Source organism: Myodes glareolus, chromosome 3 (assembly GCF_982192425.1).
Source record: "Myodes glareolus chromosome 3, mMyoGla1.1, whole genome shotgun sequence".
NCBI lineage: Eukaryota > Metazoa > Chordata > Mammalia > Rodentia > Cricetidae > Myodes > Myodes glareolus.
Window position 1 is genome coordinate 118,777,027 of NC_142028.1, and position 22,729 is coordinate 118,799,755.

General features: G+C 38.9%; 1 protein-coding gene across 15 annotated transcripts in view; it reads left to right on the plus strand.

Annotated features, from left to right (window-relative positions):
• Positions 1 to 22,729, plus strand: part of LOC125412284 (transducin-like enhancer protein 1) — a 93,991-nt gene that overhangs the window by 22,722 nt on the left and 48,540 nt on the right. For 9 of the 15 annotated variants that reach the window (XM_048452952.3, XM_048452963.3, XM_048452959.3 and 6 more), the window contains 2 exons: positions 12,066 to 12,128; positions 13,548 to 13,622. The exons of 3 other annotated variants lie outside the window; for them this stretch is intronic. In XM_048452952.3, the coding sequence (XP_048308909.1) occupies positions 12,066 to 12,128; positions 13,548 to 13,622 (138 nt within the window). Of the gene's footprint in view, positions 1 to 12,065; positions 12,129 to 13,547; positions 13,653 to 22,729 lie in introns of all 15 variants that reach the window. 3 more of the 15 variants (XM_048452950.3, XM_048452954.3, XM_048452953.3) reach the window with 1 other exon arrangement.

Genomic DNA, 22,729 nt, shown 5'->3' on the forward strand with positions numbered 1-22,729 from the left:
CCCCCAGGGACTCAGTTTAAAAGCCACACAAAACATTCCAGTTTTTTCCATTGCTAGGCTTTGAGGTATCTCATAGTTTTAGCTCCTTGAATGATGCATACACTTCTGCATTGTTGTTGTTTGGGTGGTCTTAGGGCTCAAACCCAGGGCTTTGTGCATTCCGAGAGAATGTTCTGCTTTTCATCTAAGTCCCAAATTCCTGTGTACTTAATTGTTCATGCATTGGGAGGCAGAGACAGTCGGATTTCTCTGAGTTTGAAACTAGCATTCCCAAGTATTGGGATTAGAGGCATCTGGTACCACACTCAGTTAACATCTGTGCCTGTTACCCTGTTCATGGTCTCTTTTTGGTAAACAGGGTGTTCCTATCTTCTTTGTTGTGATGATTTATCTGGTATATCTTAGCCATTGAGTTTAGAGGTATAGGGAGAATCAACTTTGTACTTCAGTCAAGTTTGACTTTGATGGTGTGATGAGTGTGAAGTGATAATCAGTTTGAGTAGGATCTTGGAGGGAGAAGGCCCGTCAGAATGTTTAGTGAAGTCCTGTTTTTCTTGTCTCCATCATGTAATACTGAGATGATTTGTTGGATGACTAGGAGAGTGTATAACAGAGACTTTTTAGCATCTAAGTTTTGTTCATCAAATAGCAGTGAGCGTGAGGATCTTGAAGAGCACAGAGAAGAGTGTGCTTACTGTATTATAAGCAAAGCACCTTCGGAGTGGACCTGAGGGAAGCCTTGAGGAATTGAAAGCCCTCTTAGGTTTGTGTAGCACTATGGAGTAGAGTACCTGTAGCCTATACATTAGTTCACTTGACTTTGATGGAATTCTGAGATAGAGTAGTCAGATCCCTGTTACTCAGATAGCACAACTATGATCTGGCAGCTGAATCTTAACTTGGGGATACCTGAGGTGTGAATCTAAATTGTTGGGTTATGGTACCTTTCTTTTTTTTTTTCTTTTTTTTTCCCGATGATGCGCGCTCTCTCTCTCTCTCTCTCTCTCTCTCTCTCTCTCTCTCTCTCGTTCTCTCTCTCTCACACACACACACAGACCCTTTATTTATTTATTTATTTATTTATTTATTTATTATGTGTACAATATTCTGTGTGTGTGTATGCCTTCAGGTTAGAAGAGGACACCAGACCTCATTACAGATGGTTGTGAGCCACCATGTAGTTGCCAGAAATTGAACTCAGGACCTTTGGAAGAGCAGGCAATGCCCTTAACCGCTGAGCCATCTCTTCAGCCCCCATTGGTACCTTTCATAAGGGTAAATCAGTATGGGGATCAAAATATATCAGGAGCATAAAAAAGATTGTGCTAGATAGGTAAATTATACCACTGCCTCCTCCTACCTTGGTGGGTACAGTTAGTCCAGAAAGTAAGACTTGTTCTGAGACTATGGCTTGGCATTTCTGGGTAGAGAGCTGGAGCAATGACTCAGTGGCTAAGAGTACTTGCATTCATGAAGAACAGAGTTTGATCTCAACACTCAAGCAATCTCACGTACATGTGAGATCACTTACAGGATGGTTACTGGGGGCAGTCCTGACTGCCTACCTAGCTAATGAAGCTTGCTTCAGATAAGGAACATCAAGGATAATCACACCCACACTCTCCACTAGCCTCTAAGATTGGACATAGATACCCTCACCTTTTATGTTCTTATATCACACATACTAATACAACACACCTAGGTTTGTGTGGAGAGCTGCTTGTTGAGTTGGCAATGACCTCTAGTTTCTGATTTATTGTTGGCTGCTTTAAAAGTGTCAATTGTGACCTAGCAGTACCAAATATATTTTCAGCTTTGAGGGAAAGTCTTTTGTAGGTGGAAAATGCAGTTATCACATGTGTTTTATTGGACTGTATAGTTTTCAGGAGAGGTGGAAGGTGGTATCAAAAGGTTTACATTTTTTGAATATTTGTTTATTTTTATTTGATGAGGGTTTTGTGTGCATGTATATATGTGTACCACACACATGCCTGATGTCAGAAGATCTGAAATGAGAGTTACAGGTTATGAGCCACCTTGTGGGTTCTAGGGTCCAAACCTAGGTTATCTCTGCAAGAGCACCAAATGATACTTAACCACAAAACCATTTCTTCAGCCCCTAGATTGTGAAACTCTTAATACTAACTGAGATAGGGCCTGATAAAACTTGTTTGGCTTGCCAGTATTGAGACCTGGGATGGATGTAAAAACATTGCATGATTGTTAATTCATACTAAATTAAGAATTTTATCAGAGTCCCCTTGATAGCTAGACAGTAGACAGTACCAAGAATCATCGTCACCATTTTTCACTCATTCATTCGTCCACTTATTTATTCATTCTTCCTTTTGTTTGTTTGTTTGTTTATGTGCCCCCAGTCCCCACTGGTGCCATCTACATTTCGAAGGGAAGGAAAAGGAACTCTTCAGCTGATGTGGGCAGTTGAGAGTCTGCTGACAGAGCTCATAAAACACGGCTAGGTGCAGGTGGTATTTCACTTCCAGAAGGAAAGTGCTCTTGTAGTTGCCCTACAGGTAGACAGAGTTATGCAGCTCAGTCACTTGTAAGTAGAAGAAGCAAAGACTTGGATTGATTTCTCCTGGTTTTCTGGTCAGATGATTTAAGGTTTGTTTAGAGACCTGGCAATGGGAGGGAACCACTGAGGTCAGTTTCCTCTTCCTGATGTGTGTCCATCCATTCTCCAGCATCTATTTAGAATTTGCAAAACATATGGCATGCCTTCTGATGGCTACTCATCACTTTTGATGCTTTAATCGCCATCATCTTGTCTCCGTCTCAATTGATCTAACCTGATAATGCTTTTACATTAATCTTTTGTCTGTTTGCTTCTCAGTCACTTTAGCTATTAAAAGTTATACTATTAAATTCAGCCTGTTCCGAATTTTCTATTCTGTGAGACAAGGCTTCACTATATAACCCAGGTTGGCCTTGAGCTCACTACTGGGCTTTAGCCTTCTATGTTTCGGAATTATAGTCTGGTGCCATCACACATAGGTCTTAATGGTCTTTGGGCCATGTTCAAGTTTTGATGCCATTTTATGTAATAACACATACTACTATTAAGGGTGAGGATTTTGGTTTCTGTAAACCAGAGTTAATTTCAACTAGTTAAATTAGCATAAGGAGAATAGCTGTGGCAACAGAGAAACAAGCTACAAATAGTTTGTATAATCTCAGTATGTTCTTTCCTTATCCTTAAAGCTGAAACAGCAGATTAAAGCTCATCGGTTGGGCCATGTACTGAAGATTATAAGTAGCAGAAAAATCCATATTAGGCAGAGCTGGGAGATATGTAGCAGGCTACATTGTTTTTTTTTTTTTTTATCAACTTGAAACATGGTAGAGTTAATCTGGGAAGAGGGAGTCTCTATTGAGAAAATGCCTCCATCAGATTGGTCTGTAGGCAAGCAAGGCTTTATTAGTGATTGCTGTGGAGTGCCCAGCTCACTGTGGATGCTTCTACCCTTGGGTCATACATTGTATAAAAAGCAGGCTGAACACACCATAGGGGACAAAGTAGTAAGCAGTTTTTCTCCATGATCTCTGCTTCAGTACTTGCGTGGAGGTTCTTTGAGTGCCTGTCCTGACTTTCCTCAGTGATGTTGAAATAAACTTTTTCTTCTCCAAGTTGCTTTTAGTCATGGTGTTTATCCCAGCAACATAAATCACATCAGGTAAATCTGAAGGATAGTATTTATATTTATTTTATATGAATATCTACACAGACAGGGTATAAACATCGACAGAAAAAGGAAAAAGGAAAAAAAATAATAGATCAACACATATCTATGGAAACATGTTAGACTTCAGAAAGAAAACTGTATAATGGATAAGAATTCAAAGATGTCCAGAAAATCCATTATTGACATGGGCAGGAGAGCAGGCACTTTCATTCATAGAGCTTTTCTCCTGGGCAGCCAGGTTCACAGTCGAACAGGCATGCACAGTCTGACCCAGAAGCTCAGAGTGTGTTCATGGATTCCCTTTAGAGATCCACATTGAGCATATTGGAAAAGAGTTTGGAATTCTGATAAATCGGGTAAAAACATCAGTGTCTTCTAGTATCATTGCTTAGATGTCAGCTCACAAAGTGGAATATGCTGATATACTCAGTACTGTTCATTGACTAGGCAGTTCTTGGTGGAAAACAAATTATAGAAAGTGGTTGTGTGAGATGAGAGCTGTTAGTAATAAAATATGTTCCCTACTTTAGGCTTCTTTAGATGAACTGAGAAAGAGATTGCAATGATGGTGGCCCAGGGACATCTAACATACCTGTTACTGTTTCTGGATGACATGTTTAGTGTTATTTTAGCTTTTTGTCATTTTTCTCTACCCATGTACTACTGTGTGCATGTGTTACATGTTCAGAGTGAGTTGTGATACTTTTTACCTTCTACATTTTACCCTTTTGGGGCTCCTACTCAGGTACTTCTGCATGTCAGGTAAGTAAGTACCTTGACTCTGAACTACATTTCCAGCCAAACATATCACTCAAAACAAAATCAACCAAAAAGTTTATTTTAGGAATTTATGTATTTGACTGTTTTGCTTACATGTATGTATTTATACCACATTCATGTCTGGTATTCACAGAGGAACACTGCTTAAATAATAAAGGCTGTTGTTGGGCTTCTTTGTGGAACCTTATCCCCTCTCTCATTCTTCATCTGCCTTCCTTCCCTCATTTTTTTTTTTTGCTCTCTCTTCTTTTTGTTTGTTCTTTCAGGATTTATGTGCTTTCTTGCTTATTTATTTATTTATTTAATCCTCATTGGGTTTTTTAATCCAATGAGGATTAAATAAATAAATAAATAAGGGATTAAAGGTGTGTGTCACCACTGCCTGATCTGTAAGGCTGGCCTGGGCAGCTGTTTTAGTCTCTGATCTTCAGGCAAACTTTATTTCTTAAAATACAAATGAAATATTACTACAAAGACATCCTATTTTGTGCAGAGTACTCCAAAGTCTCTCTCACTTTTTGCACAGTCTTCTGTGTTCCTGCGTTAATTCATATTGGCTGCAAGAAAAGGCTTTTTTTTTTTGGTTTTTCTAGACAGGGTTTCTCTGTAGCTTTGGAGTCTCTCCTGGAACTAGCTCTTATAGACCAGACTGACCTTGAACTCACAGAGATCTGCCTGCCTTTGTCTCCCAAGTGCTGGAATTAAAGGCATGTGCCACCTCCACCAGGTAAGAAAAAATTTCCGATGCTTTTCTATTTAGGTATAGCAGGATGTCATTAGGAGTCATGTTATTGCTATGTTCGTTTAGTTTGTTTAGTGGAGGTACTTAGCCTTATTAACAGTGTCAGGCTTGGGCTGCATCTCAAGAAACTGGCCTTAAATACAATGAAAGGGTGGTTGATTACTATCCTAGGGTTTCTCTCGCTGTGATAAAACATCATGACCAAAAGCAACCCGAGGAAGAAAGGGATTATTTAAGTTAACAGTCTAGTGCTGAGGGAAGTCAAGTTAGAAACTCAAACTGAGTGGGAATCCGGAGACAGACGCTGCAGCGACAGAGGCCATGGAAAAGTGCTGCTTACTGGCTTGTTCAGCCTGTTTTTTGCAGCATCCAGGAACAAAGCCCCCAAGGGTAACACCGCACACAGTGAGTTGAGCCCTTCCAATTCATCAGCATGCTATCTATAGGCCAGTCTGGCTGGGGCCATTTTCTCAGTTGAGATTCCCTCTTCCAAAATGTGTAGAGTTTACAAAAATATCCAGCACAGTTGCTTGTTTTAATTTGTGCCATTATTGTACCAGCGGGTCTTTTTTTCAGGCAGGTCTCTGTTGTAGGTTCCTGGGTTTGTAACTGATTGAGATTGATGATTACTTTTTCTCTCCAGTAGGGTGTATAGTATCTTCAAACACTGAATAGTAGTCAGTAGCAGTGAATCTTCTTGTTCAACACCAGTTTCACTTCTCCTTTGATGGCATACATAAGTTGTGTCTTCAGCAATATGGTACTAATATCAGGTTGGGGATGGTAACCAGTAGCCTTGGCTATAGTGCATAATAGGGACATCTGGGGTACCCTTGTAGCCACTGTAAAAGACATAACTCATTCTTGGTACTGGGGTTTTATTTGGTAGCCTATGGTGTCTAGTTGGGTAATGTTCACCCATTATAATAAACTCCATTTAGATTCCATGTGTGTGTATACACACACACACACACACACACACACACACACACGCACGCACGCGCGCACGCACACACACACATATGGAAGTTTTTTTAGTAGTAGGCTTCCATTTGACTTTTTACTAGGCCTTTAATGTTAATTATTGCTCCTGTATTCCATCTTCTACTCTGTCTTCCCTTCTCCCACCATTTAATCTTACTCTAGTTTCCCCTTTATTTCTTTATGACGCTGTATTCTATTGCCTCTTCCTTTGAAGGTTCTCTTCCCTGTTCCTCCCTGATCCTTTTCTAGCTAACATCCATGTATTCTGAATGAAATACACATCTAAAGCTTAAAAGCTATCATTCACACACACGATGATGGTTTCTCTCTCTATCCATTTACCTACACATTTCATTGTTCCATTGTGTATCATTTGATGGGCATTGAAGCTGTTTCCAGTTTCTGACTGTTATGAATATAGCAGCAATGAACATGGATAAGCAAGTGTCTCTGAGTAAGATGTAGTTCCTTTGGGTATATGCCTAAAAGTGCTAAAGGTGGATCTTGGTAGATCTATTCTCAGCTTCCTGAGGAAACTTCACGCTGATCTCCATAGTAACTGTATAGGGTCCACTCTCAGCAGTAAGTGTTCCCCTTTCCACAAATCATCACCACTATTTGCTCGCATTTGTTTTGTTAATCTTGGCCATTTGGGATGGGGTATAATGAAATCTCAGAATAGGTTTAATTTGTATTTCCCTGATGGCTAAGGGAGTTGAATGTTTTTTCTCAGCCTTTTGTGTTTCATCTTTTGAGAACTCTGTTTAGATCTCTGCCCCAACTTTAAATTCAGTTTGTTGAATTCTTTGTATATTCTAGATATGAAACATCTGCCATATGTCTAATTCATAAAGTATTTTACTCTTGAAGCTACTTACCTCTTTGCTTAGTTGATGGTATCCTTTGCTATATGAAAACTTCAAATTCCTGAAGTCCCATTTATTAATTGTTAGCTTTAATGCCTGCCTGTACTGTTCAGGGTCTTACTCAGAAAGTCTTTTCCTGTGTCAATAATTTCAAGCCTATTTCCTACTTTCTTTTCTATCAAACTGAAGGTATCTGCTTTTATGAGGCCCTTGATCCACTTGGAGTTTGAGTTTTATACAGTTTTATATATCACAAACGTTTGTTAACTATTGTTACTTCTAGGGTATATTTTTGGTTTCTTTGGAGTTATGTCCAGATCTTCAGTTCTATTCCATTGATCAGCATATCACTTTTCCTTACTATTGTTATTTTTCTACAGTATAATTTTAAGTTTGGGATAATGATACCTCCAGAAGTTTTGTGATTTTTTTGGCATACAAGAGTTCCACAATAGCCCAAAATGGAGTATAACAAAGGTTTATTTGGTAATAAACTCACAGAAAAAAGTAGCGATCTGCACTGGGAACGTTAACTGAATCCAACAGCCGAGAGGCCCGCACATGCTTTTTGTTTGCATTTATAGTACATGAGACCACACCCAAATTGGGCCGGTATCTTAAAGACTATTGGCTGACAGAGTTCCCACAGCATCTCCTCTTTTGTCTAAATAAGAGAGTTCTAGGCCTAATACAAAGCTATATACAGTAAGAACAAATATCAGATATTGTCCAGGGTAAAGAAAAGCCAAAAATATACATAAAAATTAGAATTACAACCAGCATGAGCAACATCAAGCAAAAAACATATACTGAATGTTTCAATAGTTATCCTATCCCGGGATTCTAAGTCTTATATTAAAAATGGTGTGGCTAAGTCATGAGAGGAAATTAATTATGACTTTCTAGTCTTCAACCCCATAAAAATAATATTACTTGAGTATACAGGAAGTACAATCAAGCAACTTCTGAAAGGTACAAAAAATGGCACAGACAACCTGGGCAATCACCCAAAGTTTCATTTACTGTGGATCAGCATAAGGGCTCTTGCCAAGAATTTGATCTTGGCAAGCCTCAAATCCTTTGACTCTACCTTGCTGTTCTAGGTCTTTAGTCTCCTCTCTCCATTAGCACTTCCACTGTAACTGTGGCCCATCTTCTAGCACTGCTGAGACTCAGTGAAGCCAATCATGTGAAGTAGCCTTATTGCTTGAAGCCCATGCCTTCACCATCTCCCTAACAAATGATGAATGCATGCCATAAGATACTACTTCTTGCTTAATTTCTTTAAGATCTTTAATACCTGTAGGTTTCCATTTACATTCTTTGTATCCTTTTCAGTATTGAATATTTGCTGGCTTTTCAGAGGTAATAACAGGATAAGTAGGTAAAACTCAGTTGATTCATGTCTTTTTATCACTGTCTTTTGTAAAGCCTGAATCTCTTGACCTATGACTGTTTCTAATAATTTCATCAAATTAAATTTTGGTTCTCATTTTGCAAATGTGATTCCAAGGTTTCAATTTTTCCATTAATGATATCTTCTCATCCTTAGATATTATTTGGATAGCATGCAGATTGCCTTGCTGAAGGGATGTTCTATCTGTTAGCTTATCATAACTTTTTAACAGGTTTTGATTGCCAACTTCAACGGTGTGAATTTTTTTAGATAATCTCTTTGTACCCTTTTGTAAGGATTGTAAGGATTTTGTAACCCATTGAATGGATTGAATTTTGCCTGTCAAATTAAGGTTATCATTTTCAATAGTATGAATCCTTTCAGCTAAAGACTATATCCTTCCTAAAAGTTTCTCATTCTTGACTCTGTTATCAAGCCATTTTTTTTAAGGATGTAATATGAAGAACAGAGTAAATAGCTGCGATGATTACAAAAATATATGTACAAGGTAGCACACAGCTCTTGCAGAATTCTGTCCATTGTAGAAACAAAAAAGTTGTTAAATTCCTGGATGGTGATATTGTCAGCGGTTATCTTGGGGTTGGTTTACAGTTTTTAAATTTATTTACTTACTGTTTTTAATTAAATTAACTTACTTCCGTTATAATTTTCAGAAAATTGTTGTAGGTGTAATAGCCTTGATTGGCCAGGAGGTGTCGCAGTTGCGATAGTAGGCATGTCCTAGATCAGTGCCTGAACTACCTGAGACTTAATTACTAACAAATTTAGTTAATTACTAAGAGCAGCACATCCATATATGGAAAAGGTTTGAGTTGGGCAGAATATCAAGGAACCCAGAGTTTGCAGACAGTCGCAAGCTATGAGGGTTACTGGCCTGAGCTTACGCCAGGCAATTGTGGATCTGAACTGCAAATGCAAGTTGGAGCAGGTTGGCAGAAGCCAGAGAAGCTGTGGAGTTTCAGCAAATAGCCAAGGGTAGCAGTAAGTCAGCAGCTTAGTAGGCGGGACCAAACCACGCAGGGGCGTGGAAGGTAGGAAATTGCCAATTGGCTTGAGTCAGGACAGCAAAACAGTGCTGAGCTGCACGCCTGACAGGTGCATGGAGGTTGCGGGAGAAAGCCGCAGACAGGGGTCTGGGCAATACCCGGCAATGGCTTAGACTGGACATATACAAAAGAGTTTCACAGTAGCCTGAAATGGAGTATAACAAAGGTTTATTTTTCTGGGGGATAAACTCATGGAAAGAGTAGTCGTCTTCAGTATTCTGCCTGCGCTGGGAACAGAAACTGAATCCAGCAGCCAAAAGGCCATGCACGCTTTTCCTTCTCATTTATAGTACATGAGACCATGCCCAAAGTGGGCCGGTATCTTAAAGGGTGTTGGCTCTCTTTTCATTCTTCCATTATGCAGCTATCCAATTCCATCAGAACCATTTGTTAACTGTTGTTACTTCCAGGGTGTATTTTTGATTTCTTTGGAGTTATGTCCAGATCTTTAGTTCTATTCCATTGATCAATGTATCACTTTCCCTTACTATTGTTATTTTTCTATAGTATAATTTAAATCTCAGATAATGGTACCTCCAGCAGTTTTGTTACTCAACATTCTTTTCATTCTTTTAGCTATCCTAGTTTTCTGTGTGTTTGTGTGTTACCATATGAAGTTTGCAATTAGTTTTTATTTTCTGTAAAGAATTTTGATGAGGATTGCATTGAATCTCTAGAAAAGTAATGTTAATCCTACTGCTCCTTCAGTGTGTTTCAATTTCTTTCTTCAGTTACTTAAAGTTTTTATTATACAAATCTTTCACTTACTTGGTTAGAGGTATTGCAAGATATCTTTTGAGACTACTGTGAAAAGTGCTGTTTCTCTGATTTTTTTTAATTAGTATGTTTGTCATTTGTATATTAGAAGGTTTGTATGTGTTAATTTTTTATCCCACTACTTTGCTGAAACTTTTTATAGCTGTAGCAATTTCCTGGTATTTTCATTAGGGTCTTTTATGTATAAAATCCTCTTCTCTGCAAATAAGGATGACTTCTTTCCCTTGATCTCTTCCAGTTGTCTTATTGCTGTAGCTAAGACTTTACATACTGTATTGACATTCTTGTCTGGTTCCTGATTTTAGTAGGAATGCTTTGAGTTTCTCAGTGTTTAAAGTGACGTTGGCTCTGGGCTTGCTATAAATTGCCTTTGTTTTGTTGAGATCCAAGGTATTTTTTTTTCTCTAGGACCCTTTATCATGAAGGAATGTAGGATTTTATTAAAGTCCTTTTATGAGTGGGGAATTTAAGTTAGCAGAGTAGTAGGCTGTAGTATGACATTTTCATGCTTATGTGTCATACTTTGTAGATTCATCCTCCTTGGCTGCCCTCACATATTATCCCTGCCCTGCACCCTCTTACTGGTCTCTTTTCCCCCTTCATACAGTCTAGTTCTGCTTTAATGTCACATATTTTATTAACCTCTCTACCCCATGCAAAGTATCTTACTTCTTGATCATGATTCCCTTTGTACTTTCCTTCCCTCCGTCCTTCATTCCTTCCTTTCCTCTCTCCCTCCCTCTCTGCCTCTTTCTTTCTCAAACACATACGCACAGACACATATGCCACACACATGAACACGCATACACATGCACTTTTCTGCAGATGTTGTGATTTATCATAATACTTGCACAAAATTCTGTTGTGTATATGAACCACATTTCCTTTATCTGGTCATGTGTTGATGAACATCTAGGCTGGCTCCACTTCCTGACAATTGTGAATATTGAGATTACATGTGGTACATTGACTTATCCAAGAGTGATATTCAACAATGGATCCTGTGGTAGCTGTATTTTCAGCTTTTTAAAGATATCTCCACACTTCTGTAGTGACTGCAGCAGTTTGCATTTACACCAGCAGTGTATAGTGAATGGAAACAATGGAGAAGTTGTCGGTACCTCTTCTTCTTTTGTGCTTTGTATCTTTGAAAGCCAGATCACTTTGACATCATTTTTTATACTACTTTGACTAAACTTGCTGTAATTGTAAAAATGTCCCACAGTATACCCTCAATGAGAAAGTCTTAGGGGCTTACCAACTCCAGATTGAATTGACCATATAACCTAAACCATGTAGATTTCTCTCAAGTCATATATACTCTATTTTTATTTAGTTTTTAATTAAAAATTATGTATGTGGTATTTGCCAGCATGTATGTCTGTTCACCATGTGTGTGCCTAGTAACCACAGAGTCTAGAAGAGGGCCTGGAGCTGAAATTACAACTAGCTATGGACTACCATGTGGGTGCTGGGAGTGGACCTGGGTCCCCTGGGAGAGCAGCCAGTGCTTTTAACCTGACTCATCTCTCCAGCTCCTTCATTATCTTTTAAGTAACCAGTAAAATGTTCACTTATGCCTAGTCTATAGGGAGCACTGCTATCTACTGTTTATCTCCAGGTAATTATTGGTACTGTGGCTTAAGAAAACACTTTTCTGTCCTCTGGAGTGAGGGTTGAAGACTCAGGTTTCACTTTCTGAACTAATTGGGAGGTGTTCTAAACATATATGTGGCTTTGTCTTTGTAGACTGAAATCGCCAAGAGATTGAATACCATTTGTGCACAAGTCATCCCATTTCTGTCTCAGGAAGTAAGTAAAATGTTCAGCTGTTAAAGTGTAATTGTGTTGCTTCTCTGTTTGCAAATTAGTCAGTTTTAAGACGTAAATTTTGTCACAAGGAACAAGTGTGATGAACATCTATTGTTTGAAGTGTGTCAGCTTTGTCCTTCTGTCTAAGGCATCCAAGGGCAGGGTACTGGAGGGGTGTCATTATCTTAATCTCAAATTATTATTAATATTGTTATTATTAGAAAATTACACAGCGACTATCAAGCATAAAGAAAGCTTTGGTGTGTGTGTGTTTGCCTGCGTGTGACTGTCTGTATCTCATTATGATGAACTCATTAGGTAGACCAAGGTGACCTCAAATTCACAGAGATGTGCTTGCCCCTCCCTCTTAGTGCTTGGATTTAAGATCTGTCCCAGCACTCCTGGCTGTGCTTGTGTTTAAGTAATAGTTGCTTGATAGGATTCAGGTACCCTTTTGTGTTTTCTTGAGTTGACTTGAAAGTTGACTGCATTAGGTGGATCTACATGAAAGTAGGCAGTTCATTTGTCATATACATTCCATAGAGACATCAGATGATAATCATCATAAAGATGAAACGAGTATTCACATGGTTTTGACTCAGAGTCAGAGACACATATTCAGAGGGAGTCCTTCATTGAAGTCATTGGAGATTGACTCAGCATTGTATTTCAGTTTTGCTTTGCAAGTTTTATCTTCTTTCTGGGAAATAGTGTGTTTTTAGTATGTGAATATGAGTGTGTGATGCTATGGAGGAGTCACTGCTGGTGTAGAGCTTTGGAGTTGGCTGTAGAGCACCCTGTGCTCCCTCTATAGATTTGCTGCCAGCTTTCAGTGCCCTTGGCTTCCACTCGCCCCCTCAAATTGACTGTGGCTATATTTCAAATATGTATAGTGTTGGGGAGTGGGCAAAGTGAATTTTCATTCTCTAAATTGAAAACGGTGCTTTCTTTCTCCTTGGAGGGTGAAAGGCCAAAAGGCTAAAATAAATAACATGGAGAATCCCCATAGCTTTTAAAAAAAATTTCTGATGCGTCTAGATTTTTTTTTTTTTTAAATCAGAGAAACCCCAGTGACTGATTATGTTTTTAATGTCAAGATTGGTGTTTGGATTGTTACGAACGTCATGTACCCAAACACCACTGTAAACTCTGTGAGCTACGACAGGCCTCCCTGTTCTGGTCTCTGGTATCTATCCAAAGCCTCTAGTTACCATTCTTGATGTCCCTTCTGACTGACGTTCTTACCCCACTAGGTCAGTGGTGACTGGAACCCTTCAGAAATAAATGGTAGCCCCATCCCATTGTTCCTCCTTTGTGTTCTGTAAAGTGACACATGCATGAGGACCTGCTTATCTGTCTGTCAGAATGAACAGGGAAATTCTTAGCTGTTGCTAACACATTTTCTTCTTGTTTTCAAAGCATCAACAACAGGTGGCCCAGGCTGTCGAACGTGCCAAACAGGTGACCATGGCAGAGTTGAATGCCATCATCGGGGTACGTGGCCTACCAGGTCTACCTCCTACAGTGTGTATCATCAGCTTTCATTTCCTTATGGTTTGATGGCATAACACACATACATACACAGACTAAGTTTTTGTAAATTAGAGATGACTTACTTGATTAATAAGGGAGGGTGAAAGGGGGTTTGGATGTGTGTGCAGATGTGTAGGGAAGAGGACATAGTTGCCCAAGGAGGATGCGAGAAGAAACACGAGAAGAGGAATCAAAATAACTTGTAAATCCTGTTATACTTAAAACCAGTTTTGCTGTTAGTGAGGTAGAAAATGTAGATGTTTCTAAACACTCTCCTTGCTTCTGTCTAGTACTGTTACACCGTAGTGAGGTCAGTATAGGACTCTGAATTGTTTCTGGAGTTGCCTTTGCCTTTTGCTCTCTAGGGCACTGGAACCTTTGTGGTTGTTTGGTTCTTCTCTCTGTCCCTTTTATGAATTTTAAAGTGGCATACCAATGAAAAGCTCCCTCACCAGGGAAGGAGTGTTAATTGTCTGCCCTAATGCTCTGTGACCTTTCAGGGTTCACCTCTCCTCTGGAGTTTAGCCATCTCTTCTTGCTGGTATGGCTGGTTTCTGTTGTCAATCACAAGTCATTTGTTCTGCACTAAGGGATCTAGTGAACCAGGCCTTCTGTCTCTTTCTTTGTTGGAGTTCGGCCCCACCCACGGTAGGACCTAAGGTGGTTCTCATGTGCTCTGCCCCTTTTAGACTAAAGGAAAAAAGTGGCTGAAATTGGGGAGGGGAGGGCTTTATTTTATTCATATGTGAGTTCCTCGAATGGATTCAAAATCACTCATTTATCAATTTATGTTAATTGCTTGTGAGAAGATGCCCTGCTGGTCTTTATAGTTCCCTCAGACACTTTGTAATGATAATTAGACATGCTGCTGTAGGGATTAAGAGTGCCATAGTCCAGTGCTGTGACAGACAATGGAACCAGTTAATCTATCAAGGTTTAAAATTACATCCCCACTGGAGATGGGAAAAACACAAGAGCCAAGGAGGATTAAAGAATGAGCCTCAGCTTGAAAACCCTCCTTTCATCAGTTTCTCAATTGCAGATCTGCAGTTGGGGTGCCTGTGGTAAGCTATTGGCAGTCAATTAGGTGAAATAAACTGGGAGGGTGACCTTCATTTCCTTTTAATAGCTTTTTCCTCCGTGAACCAGGGAGCTTCAGTGGATTTTCAGCTTAGATTTTATTCAAGCCGCTTTATTGCACTTGACAGCTTAGCTCTGCATAAACAGTTCTCCCTCCTTCCCCCAGGTCTGGCTCTGTCTTTCTTCCCCTTCTGTATCACATTTTTTGACTGTTACTTAGTGGGCTCTCTAATCACATTCAACAAAAAACACAATTATGCCTGCGTTTGTCTGCTGCCCTCTCTACCCTTTTCTTGTGTAATGAATTGCTTTATTTCAGAGATCAAATCAAATATTCACTGGCATTTTTGCACGTACTGTGTTTGATTAGAAGAGACTAATAGCAATTGTACTTGTAGCTAGAACAAGGAATTTTTTAACCCAAATGACTGAGGATGGAAAAGCCTGTTTTGATTAAAAGAAAACATATGCAAAGCAGATCTCAAGGCCCTGTTCAACTTTGTGGGACATGTTTGTTTTCTGATAGGCTCTAATATTTTACATGTAATTTTTCTGATTTTTCTCTGACAGTACTAGGGATTGAACCTGGGGCTGCACACATACTAGGACAGCACTCTGCAAGTGAAGTACATGGCTAGTTATGTGTAATTTTTCAATAATAAAATGCTGGTTTTGAGTTCTCAAAGACCTCAAACCCTGAGAGTCTTCTTTGGGTCTGCATTTCAGAAGGGTGAAATGTATTTGCCAGATACTTATAGTTAATACTCATTTTGAATAGAGTCAGAAAATAAGAATAGGTTATTTTAGAAGGGTGGATGCCTTGCACATTTTATGAATGGCTTTAACATGTTCAGGAAAACATGTTAAGATTATCAAGACAGGTTAGCTTTGATAGCTTAGCAGTAATAACCCAAGTTGGTGAATTGGGCCCAATGCAAGATTTAATACATTGTGGTGTGTTCAGTATTTTATTTAGCATATGCAGTTTTTAATCATTCTAATGTTGGGATCAGTATATTAATTTATGACAGGCTCTTTGAATGCTTTCAGTGATCAGAAATAGTACTTTCTACTAAAAAAAAGTCTTTTACTTTACTTTCAGAAGTCTTTTACTTCCCACTTTGGCATACGCTTGATTTTTGCTTGAAAAGAATTGCATATATCCTGGAAAATCGAAGTAGCATAAAATTGGGCTGACAATTCAGTGGACCTTTGCAGTCCTTCATTGCACATGCAGTGTGCCAGCTTGTCTGGCCAGAGGGGAGGAAGCACTGGGAGACTGTTCCTACAGCAGCTGTGCAGAGAAAATGCAGCCTGTTTGATAGCAGCTGTCAGTATTGTTCCGGGATGGGGTAGGGCGAAGAACAATGGAAGAGGCCAAGCTCTTCATCTTCATTGACTTTCAGACTAAGAAAAGAAAAGGTTTAGATGTCTATTTCAAGTGTGAAAGATCATGAAAGAAAACCCTTTAAAATGCAAATGGACTGAAACCATCACCTTCCCTTTAAGGTACCATCAAGACCCTTATGGTTTGTTTGGCCAGGCTAGAGATATTTTGTTTTAGCAGAGTAACTTGGTCTTGTCAAGGTCACCAAACTCTTGGTAAGCTAAGCTTGTGTTCCTGGATTTAGAAGCCTCTAAATGCTTCTCCAGTCTAGGAAACATACTAAACTTCAGGTTTTCTACTTGCCTTCAACCTTTATCTAGAACAGTTAAGGAACAGTTTTCACATTATTAATTTTTGGATTAACTACTAAAATAGTTTTGTTATCTCTCTCTCTCTCTCTCTCTCTTTTTTAAGAAATGATTTTACCATACTGTGGCTGACTTGCAGATTGCTGTGTAGACTATGCTGGGAGTCAGTTCATAGAGAACCACATGCTTCTGCCTCCTGAGTGCTAGGGATAAAGGTCTCCACACCTTGCCTTTTGTTGACCTGTTAAAAGCAGCTTTTATAGCAGATAACACAGCTTGGATTTATTTGTGGTGTGTGTGTGTTGATCTCTCCTTCCACTGTTACATCTATTTCAGGGGACAAACTAGGCTGATAGGTAAGCACTTTTCTGTTGAGTCACTTACCCAGTCCATCGTAGGATTTTTATTTCATTGTTTCTCTCCATATATTAGTACTAAATTTACATTGTTCTGTCTTGTTCTTCTTCCTCCAAGCTCATCTGGCCTCACTTTTTTTTCAAATTTATTGTCTTTAGTTAATTAATTAATTCGCCATCTCCCTCTCTTCCTCCCTCACATGTGCTCATGCACACGTGCACTTGCCTATTTTGTGTTGTTGCTATGTGTTTAGGGCTGACACCTTGGATCAGATAATTATTGAGAGCTTGTGGATTATCACTTTTAGCAAACATTAATTGATTTTATCTCTTCATCCACATTGGGATGTCAACCAGTGTTGTCATTGTGCAGGTCTTATTTTAGGTTGTCCTGTTGAGCTTTCATGGCTGCAGCTTGATCTCCGACAGCTGTAAAGCTTACGGACCCTGGCAATCTCTAGCCTGGCGGGAGCACACCAAGGGAGCAGTGCTGACACTTAGAGCTTGGCAGTAACCAACAACCATCTAATTGAATGGAAGACCCACTGGATAGAAGGGAATTCATGCCAGTTCTGTGTGGCTAGTTAGGTCAAGGACCTTAGGAGAACATACTACTGCCACTTTATAATATCCCAAATTTATTCAAATACTTACTTATCCTTATAGCCACTAATCAGAATAGCTCTCACCCCTCACCAAAGAAGCTGCTTTTTTTTGTAGCAGTTGGAGGCCTTTAGAGTGCAAAGATCTTAGTTGGCTCAGGTCTGATTGGTTTCACACACACTGTTAGAAAACACTGCATTGTGGGAAAGGGATTTCATTCATTTGAGACCTTGTTCTTGAAGTTCTTGAAGGAAGAACCTGCAGCAATATTCTTAAACTATTTTTCAATAAATTAATTTTTATTAATCTGAAAATAAAATCTGCTGTTCATGATGTAATATCTTATTAGTGGGGTGGCTAATAACTACCTGAAACATAGACTTTAAGAACTTCAGGGTGATCCCATGTTCTGTTTGAGATTGAAACTAAAAGCTCCTTTTACCCTGCTCAAATTTAATGTAGAGTGAAATAAATTTTTCTTTAAATCAGGTTATATCACAAAATTTACTGTGGATCTCCATATGCTATAAAGCTACACAGCTGCATGTTTTTCCCCCACTTAATACATGTTTTCTGTGCCATGAAATACATATGTTTGAAATGTCTATTCTGATCACTATGGCTCCTTCATATATCAAGTACCACACTTCACAAGGGACATGTGGTTTCTGCCATCCAGTATGTTCTTTGCTTTTTACTATATTTTACTGAATACCAAGAGAAGATAGTTGTTTTTTGAGTGAAAATAATGTAATAATAAAATCTGAGAGCCATTTTTCTCTTAATTTAAAGAAAGCAATTTCTTGATTGTTTATCTTTATTTCTGATCACTTGTTCCCTAATTTCCTGGTGTTCATACACTATATATAGGAACATTTTAGTTTCCTAATCTGTAGCTAGATAACACATTGCTTGATATCTTTTAAGGAGCTAAGACCTTGGCTGGAAACCCTTCACCCAGCGCGTGATTTCACTTTCATGAACTGTAGTTTTGTCTGTCTTGTTTCTGAGTGTTTATGATAGATTTTTGGATATAGTTGCCTAAGCTTTTGGGTGTGCCCTTATATGTATGGTTGCTCTAGGTTCTCGTCTCTCACCTTGCCCTTTTCATGAGTTTCATGTATTTCCTGGAATGCATGGCCTTACAGTATGATTTAGCAGTGAGAAGACACTGCTGTTCTCTTCCCAACTGTTTGTTTCTGCAAACCTAGACCTTGAATGTGCTGTATAAGCATTTTTACTGCCTAGCTAACCCTCTAGCCTCTGTTTAGCTTTAAAATGAGAACAAATGGAGACAGAGTTAGGACAGACCAGTGCTGTTTTTCATACTCAACAGAAGAGTACTCTGCTTTTGTGATTTTGAGAGTTGCAGAGAGATTGCTATCCACAAAATACTAGCTCTTGGATTTTGTTCTTACTGTTGATTAAGAAAATCTGAAGTTACCATTGCAGTATCTGAACTCTGGGAACTCAAGAAATTGGGACTAACCTAGGTAAACTTACTTAGTAAATGATTTGGATACAGTGTGACTTTTTTCATGCATACAATTTCTATGAAGGCCAGGATGGCTTCAGTTATTGGTTAAACTTTTACATTCCTGCTTTATAGGCAAGCTTGTACCTCTCTATACCTGAAAACAACTTTGTATAACAACTTTGTTTGGAGTATTGTGTGCTAGGTACTAAGTGTATGTTTGTGTGTGGGATGGCTGTGTATCTGCAGAGGGAGGAGTCTGTATGCCTAAAATAATCAATTATAGACCTAAAAAGTGCACCACTGTTACATGATGTGCTTGGTTTAAGGAAGTAGCAAACTGTTGGATTATCCTTCTCCTTTAGCTATAGCTGTCAGCTATCGATGAGATTGTAGTGTGTGAAGTTAAAGAGGATGAGCTTCTTATTCTTTAGGACTATGCAGCTAATCCCTGGAAAGCCCGTCTTTAATCCAGCCTTAAGTGCCTTTCTAGAAAAGTAGGTGCCCTGCTACTCAGTGAAGATCGAAAAGGTACAATTAGTGTATGTCTTCTAGTTCCAACGACTGAAAGCTTCTTAAATCACAGTAGTCTAGCTCTGTATTAAATTTGCAAAGGCAACATTACATGGAAGTCCTACCCTTTTCTGGCCCCCATCCCTTCTTTCCTCATAAAACAGTCTCACTGTGTATATAGCTCAGGCTGGACTTCGTCTCATATTCACCTGCTTCTGCTTCCCTCATATAAGAATGTGTATATCATCACACCCAGCTAGAAAAATCATTCTTTCTGTCTATACTATCCAACCAGGTTAAGTCAGTTTGATATTTTTGTTAGTTTGTTTTTTAAATAGAATACTACCTAGTATCTTATAGATCTGGAATTGGCCTTGCTATCTGGATTTTTCCACAGTTAATATTAATATGCATTTTAGTTAGTAGACGAGTTGCTGGTATGTTTGTTTCTTTTAATTTGCACGCTTCTAGGTGCTATATGAATTTTAGTTGATTCCTTGATATAAGGCATTTCATAATTAAAAATGTTTTTAAAAGGGAGAAACTGCTCCATAGAAAGTAAAGCATCCCAATTTAGAGGCTAAACATGTACGTGGGTATATGTTTTTTTTTTAATTGAGATACAGTTCACATTAAATTGATCCCTTTTGTTATGCAGATCATTAGTTAGTATATTCAGCCATTATTTCCTTCTAAAATATTTTGATCACCAGTGAACAAAACCTTGTATTATTATCGTTGACTTCCCATGTCTTCTAACACTTAGTGGCCATCAATTGGCTTGTTTAAGATACTGTATATAAATAAATACATATGTAGTCATTTATATTTGGCTGATTTTTTTAAAATTTAGATTTATTTCATATAGTGTGATACCTTCTAGAGTCACCCATGTTGTTATAAATATTTGGATTTCCTGGGTTTGCTTTGGTTGACATGGGATTTTGCTTCAGTAACCCAGGCTGATCTAGAACTTGTGATCCATCTGCCTTAACCTTGGGTGCTGGAATTAGGGGCCTGGGCCATCATACCTCACTGTGTTTGCTACTTTTCCAAGACTATATGTATGTGTCAAGTTTCATTGTCTATTCACATGTTGGTGAATTCAGTTGTTTGTGTGTCTTAGTTGTTGGGAATGATACTGTAGTGAACATGGAAGTGCAGATGTCTCTGAGAAAATTTTAGTTCCCTCAGGTATATCTCTGAGCAGGGTTTCTGCATCACATGGAAGTTCTGTTTTTAACTTTACCTTTTTAGAAGCTGCCCAGTGTTTTCTATAATGATGTTGCTAGTTTAGATTGCTAGCAACACATAGATTCACTTTTCTTTATACTGTCTTTTAAAACTGGTCTGGTTTCTTTTTGCTATCTCTGTCCTGACAGGCATCTCAGTGCCTCTCATCCTCATCAGACTGGGCACTGATGAAGCGATGGGAAGCTTTTTACATTTTCTTGATGACTTATCTTTTGAGAGTTCCTCATGTTTGTTAATTTGTTGTTTCTTGTTGAGCTAAGTTCAGATGTATGACTCATAGATATTTTCTCCCATGTCATTTTCTGGGCCTCTTAGTGCATTACTACTTTATCTTTATTGTTTGCAAGTGGCTGGAGTGGCTGGAGATTTCTTGGCCCCAGTAAGCAGCTTCTTTCTGTTTGTCACCCTTGTTCCTCTTAAAGAGAAAAGCCATTCATTTAATAGGAAGTTTTTAGGTAGCTCCTATAGTGGCCTTAATGCCACTGCTGCCGGACAGATATTTGATTATGTACTGAACAAATTTATTGTTTTCTTCTGTCCTCTACATCCCCAAGGTAAAGTGTTTAAAAGAGCAGAGAGCTAGAGACTAAGGAAGAATATTCCATAAGAGTTCAGCAATACCACTTGTCACATCTTGTCTTCCTTACAACTGTTTACCTACATGTTGTTTTCAGGCTGTTTGCTATAATTTTGGCATGGAGATACCAGCTGAGGAGCTTTCTGTCCAGTTGGGTTACGTATGATTTTATTACATGATTTTTCCTGGGTTTGTAAAATGAATTAAATTTCTGGAATCTGGTGACTGGTAGCATGGAGTTTTGAGTCTTTCCATAGTTTGTATCCTTTCTGGGTGGCTCTGTAGTGATGTACTCCATTACACTTGTGATTTAGAACAAAAGTGCCAGTGGCCATACACACCACTGCAATGTAGTTCCAAATGTTAGCAGCACAGCCAGGTTCTTTATAGCATGGCTTATATAGCCTGATTCTAATAGCAAGGCTGTTGCATGGTGTGCAGGAGGCTACTTTATTTCTTGTGGGTTTCCAGGATCCTTAACTCAGGGTTTGGTTTGTTTGTGTCTCTCATTCAGTCTGTTCCCAATTCTTTTAGTCAGAGATTGACACTTTACATGACTTTTTTCTAGATGTCAGAACACTCTGGAAACTTTCAGGGTGCCCCCTTTTGATGGCCTTTTTTTTTCTTCCTTTCTTTATTGTTTGAATTTTCAAGTTGTTAGGAAGGTGAGCTTTTTAAAGCAGATTTTCTTTTTATAAACCTGTTTATTCTTTGTGTGTGTGTGTGTGTGTGTGTGTGTGTGTGAGTGTGTGTGTGTGAGACAGACACCAAGGCTCACACAGAACTTAGCATTTAGTGAAGAATAAGCATAAATATCTAAACATTCTGTCTTTTTCAAGTGCCTTATCACACCAGATTTTATCTGGTGCTAGGGATGCAGCTACATTCCTGGCCCCTAGTTTATTTATTGGTTATTGTTTTTGAGAAAAGTCTTCCTATGTAACCCAGGTTGGCATCTATCTTGCCCTAGCTTGGCAAATGCTGTGAATGTGCCTGGGCTGTCAGGTGGTTACTGTGTGCATGAAGTATGTGTGGTGGGGTGCATGCATTAGCTCTAGGGGAGGTCAGAAGATTACTTTGTAGTGTTGTTTCTTTTCTTCTACCCTTACATTGGTTCTTAGAATTGAATTTAAGTCACCAGGCTTGCTCACAGGTGCCTTTACCCACTGAGCTATCTTGACAACTCCCAGGTCTTTTGGTTTTTGAGGTATGACAAAAGGCTTGCATGGTGGTGATAGTTAATGCTTGAGTATTGAAAAGCATTATGTTTTAAATGGCGATTTGCAGAATCACTTTGGAGGTAATAGTAGGTAGAAAGCAATAGTGACCAGTTTCTTTCATTTTGGCCTACCTGATTGTCTTCTGGAAAGCGCACTGTGCATTAAAGAATGTTTAGCACCATCTTTCTTCAGACACAGGATGCTAGCAGCACTCGCCTCCTGTTTGTCCATGTCTCCAGATGTGCCTGTCAAGTTGCTCTGTTTGAGAGCCACTGGTCTTGGGTGATAGCAAGAGG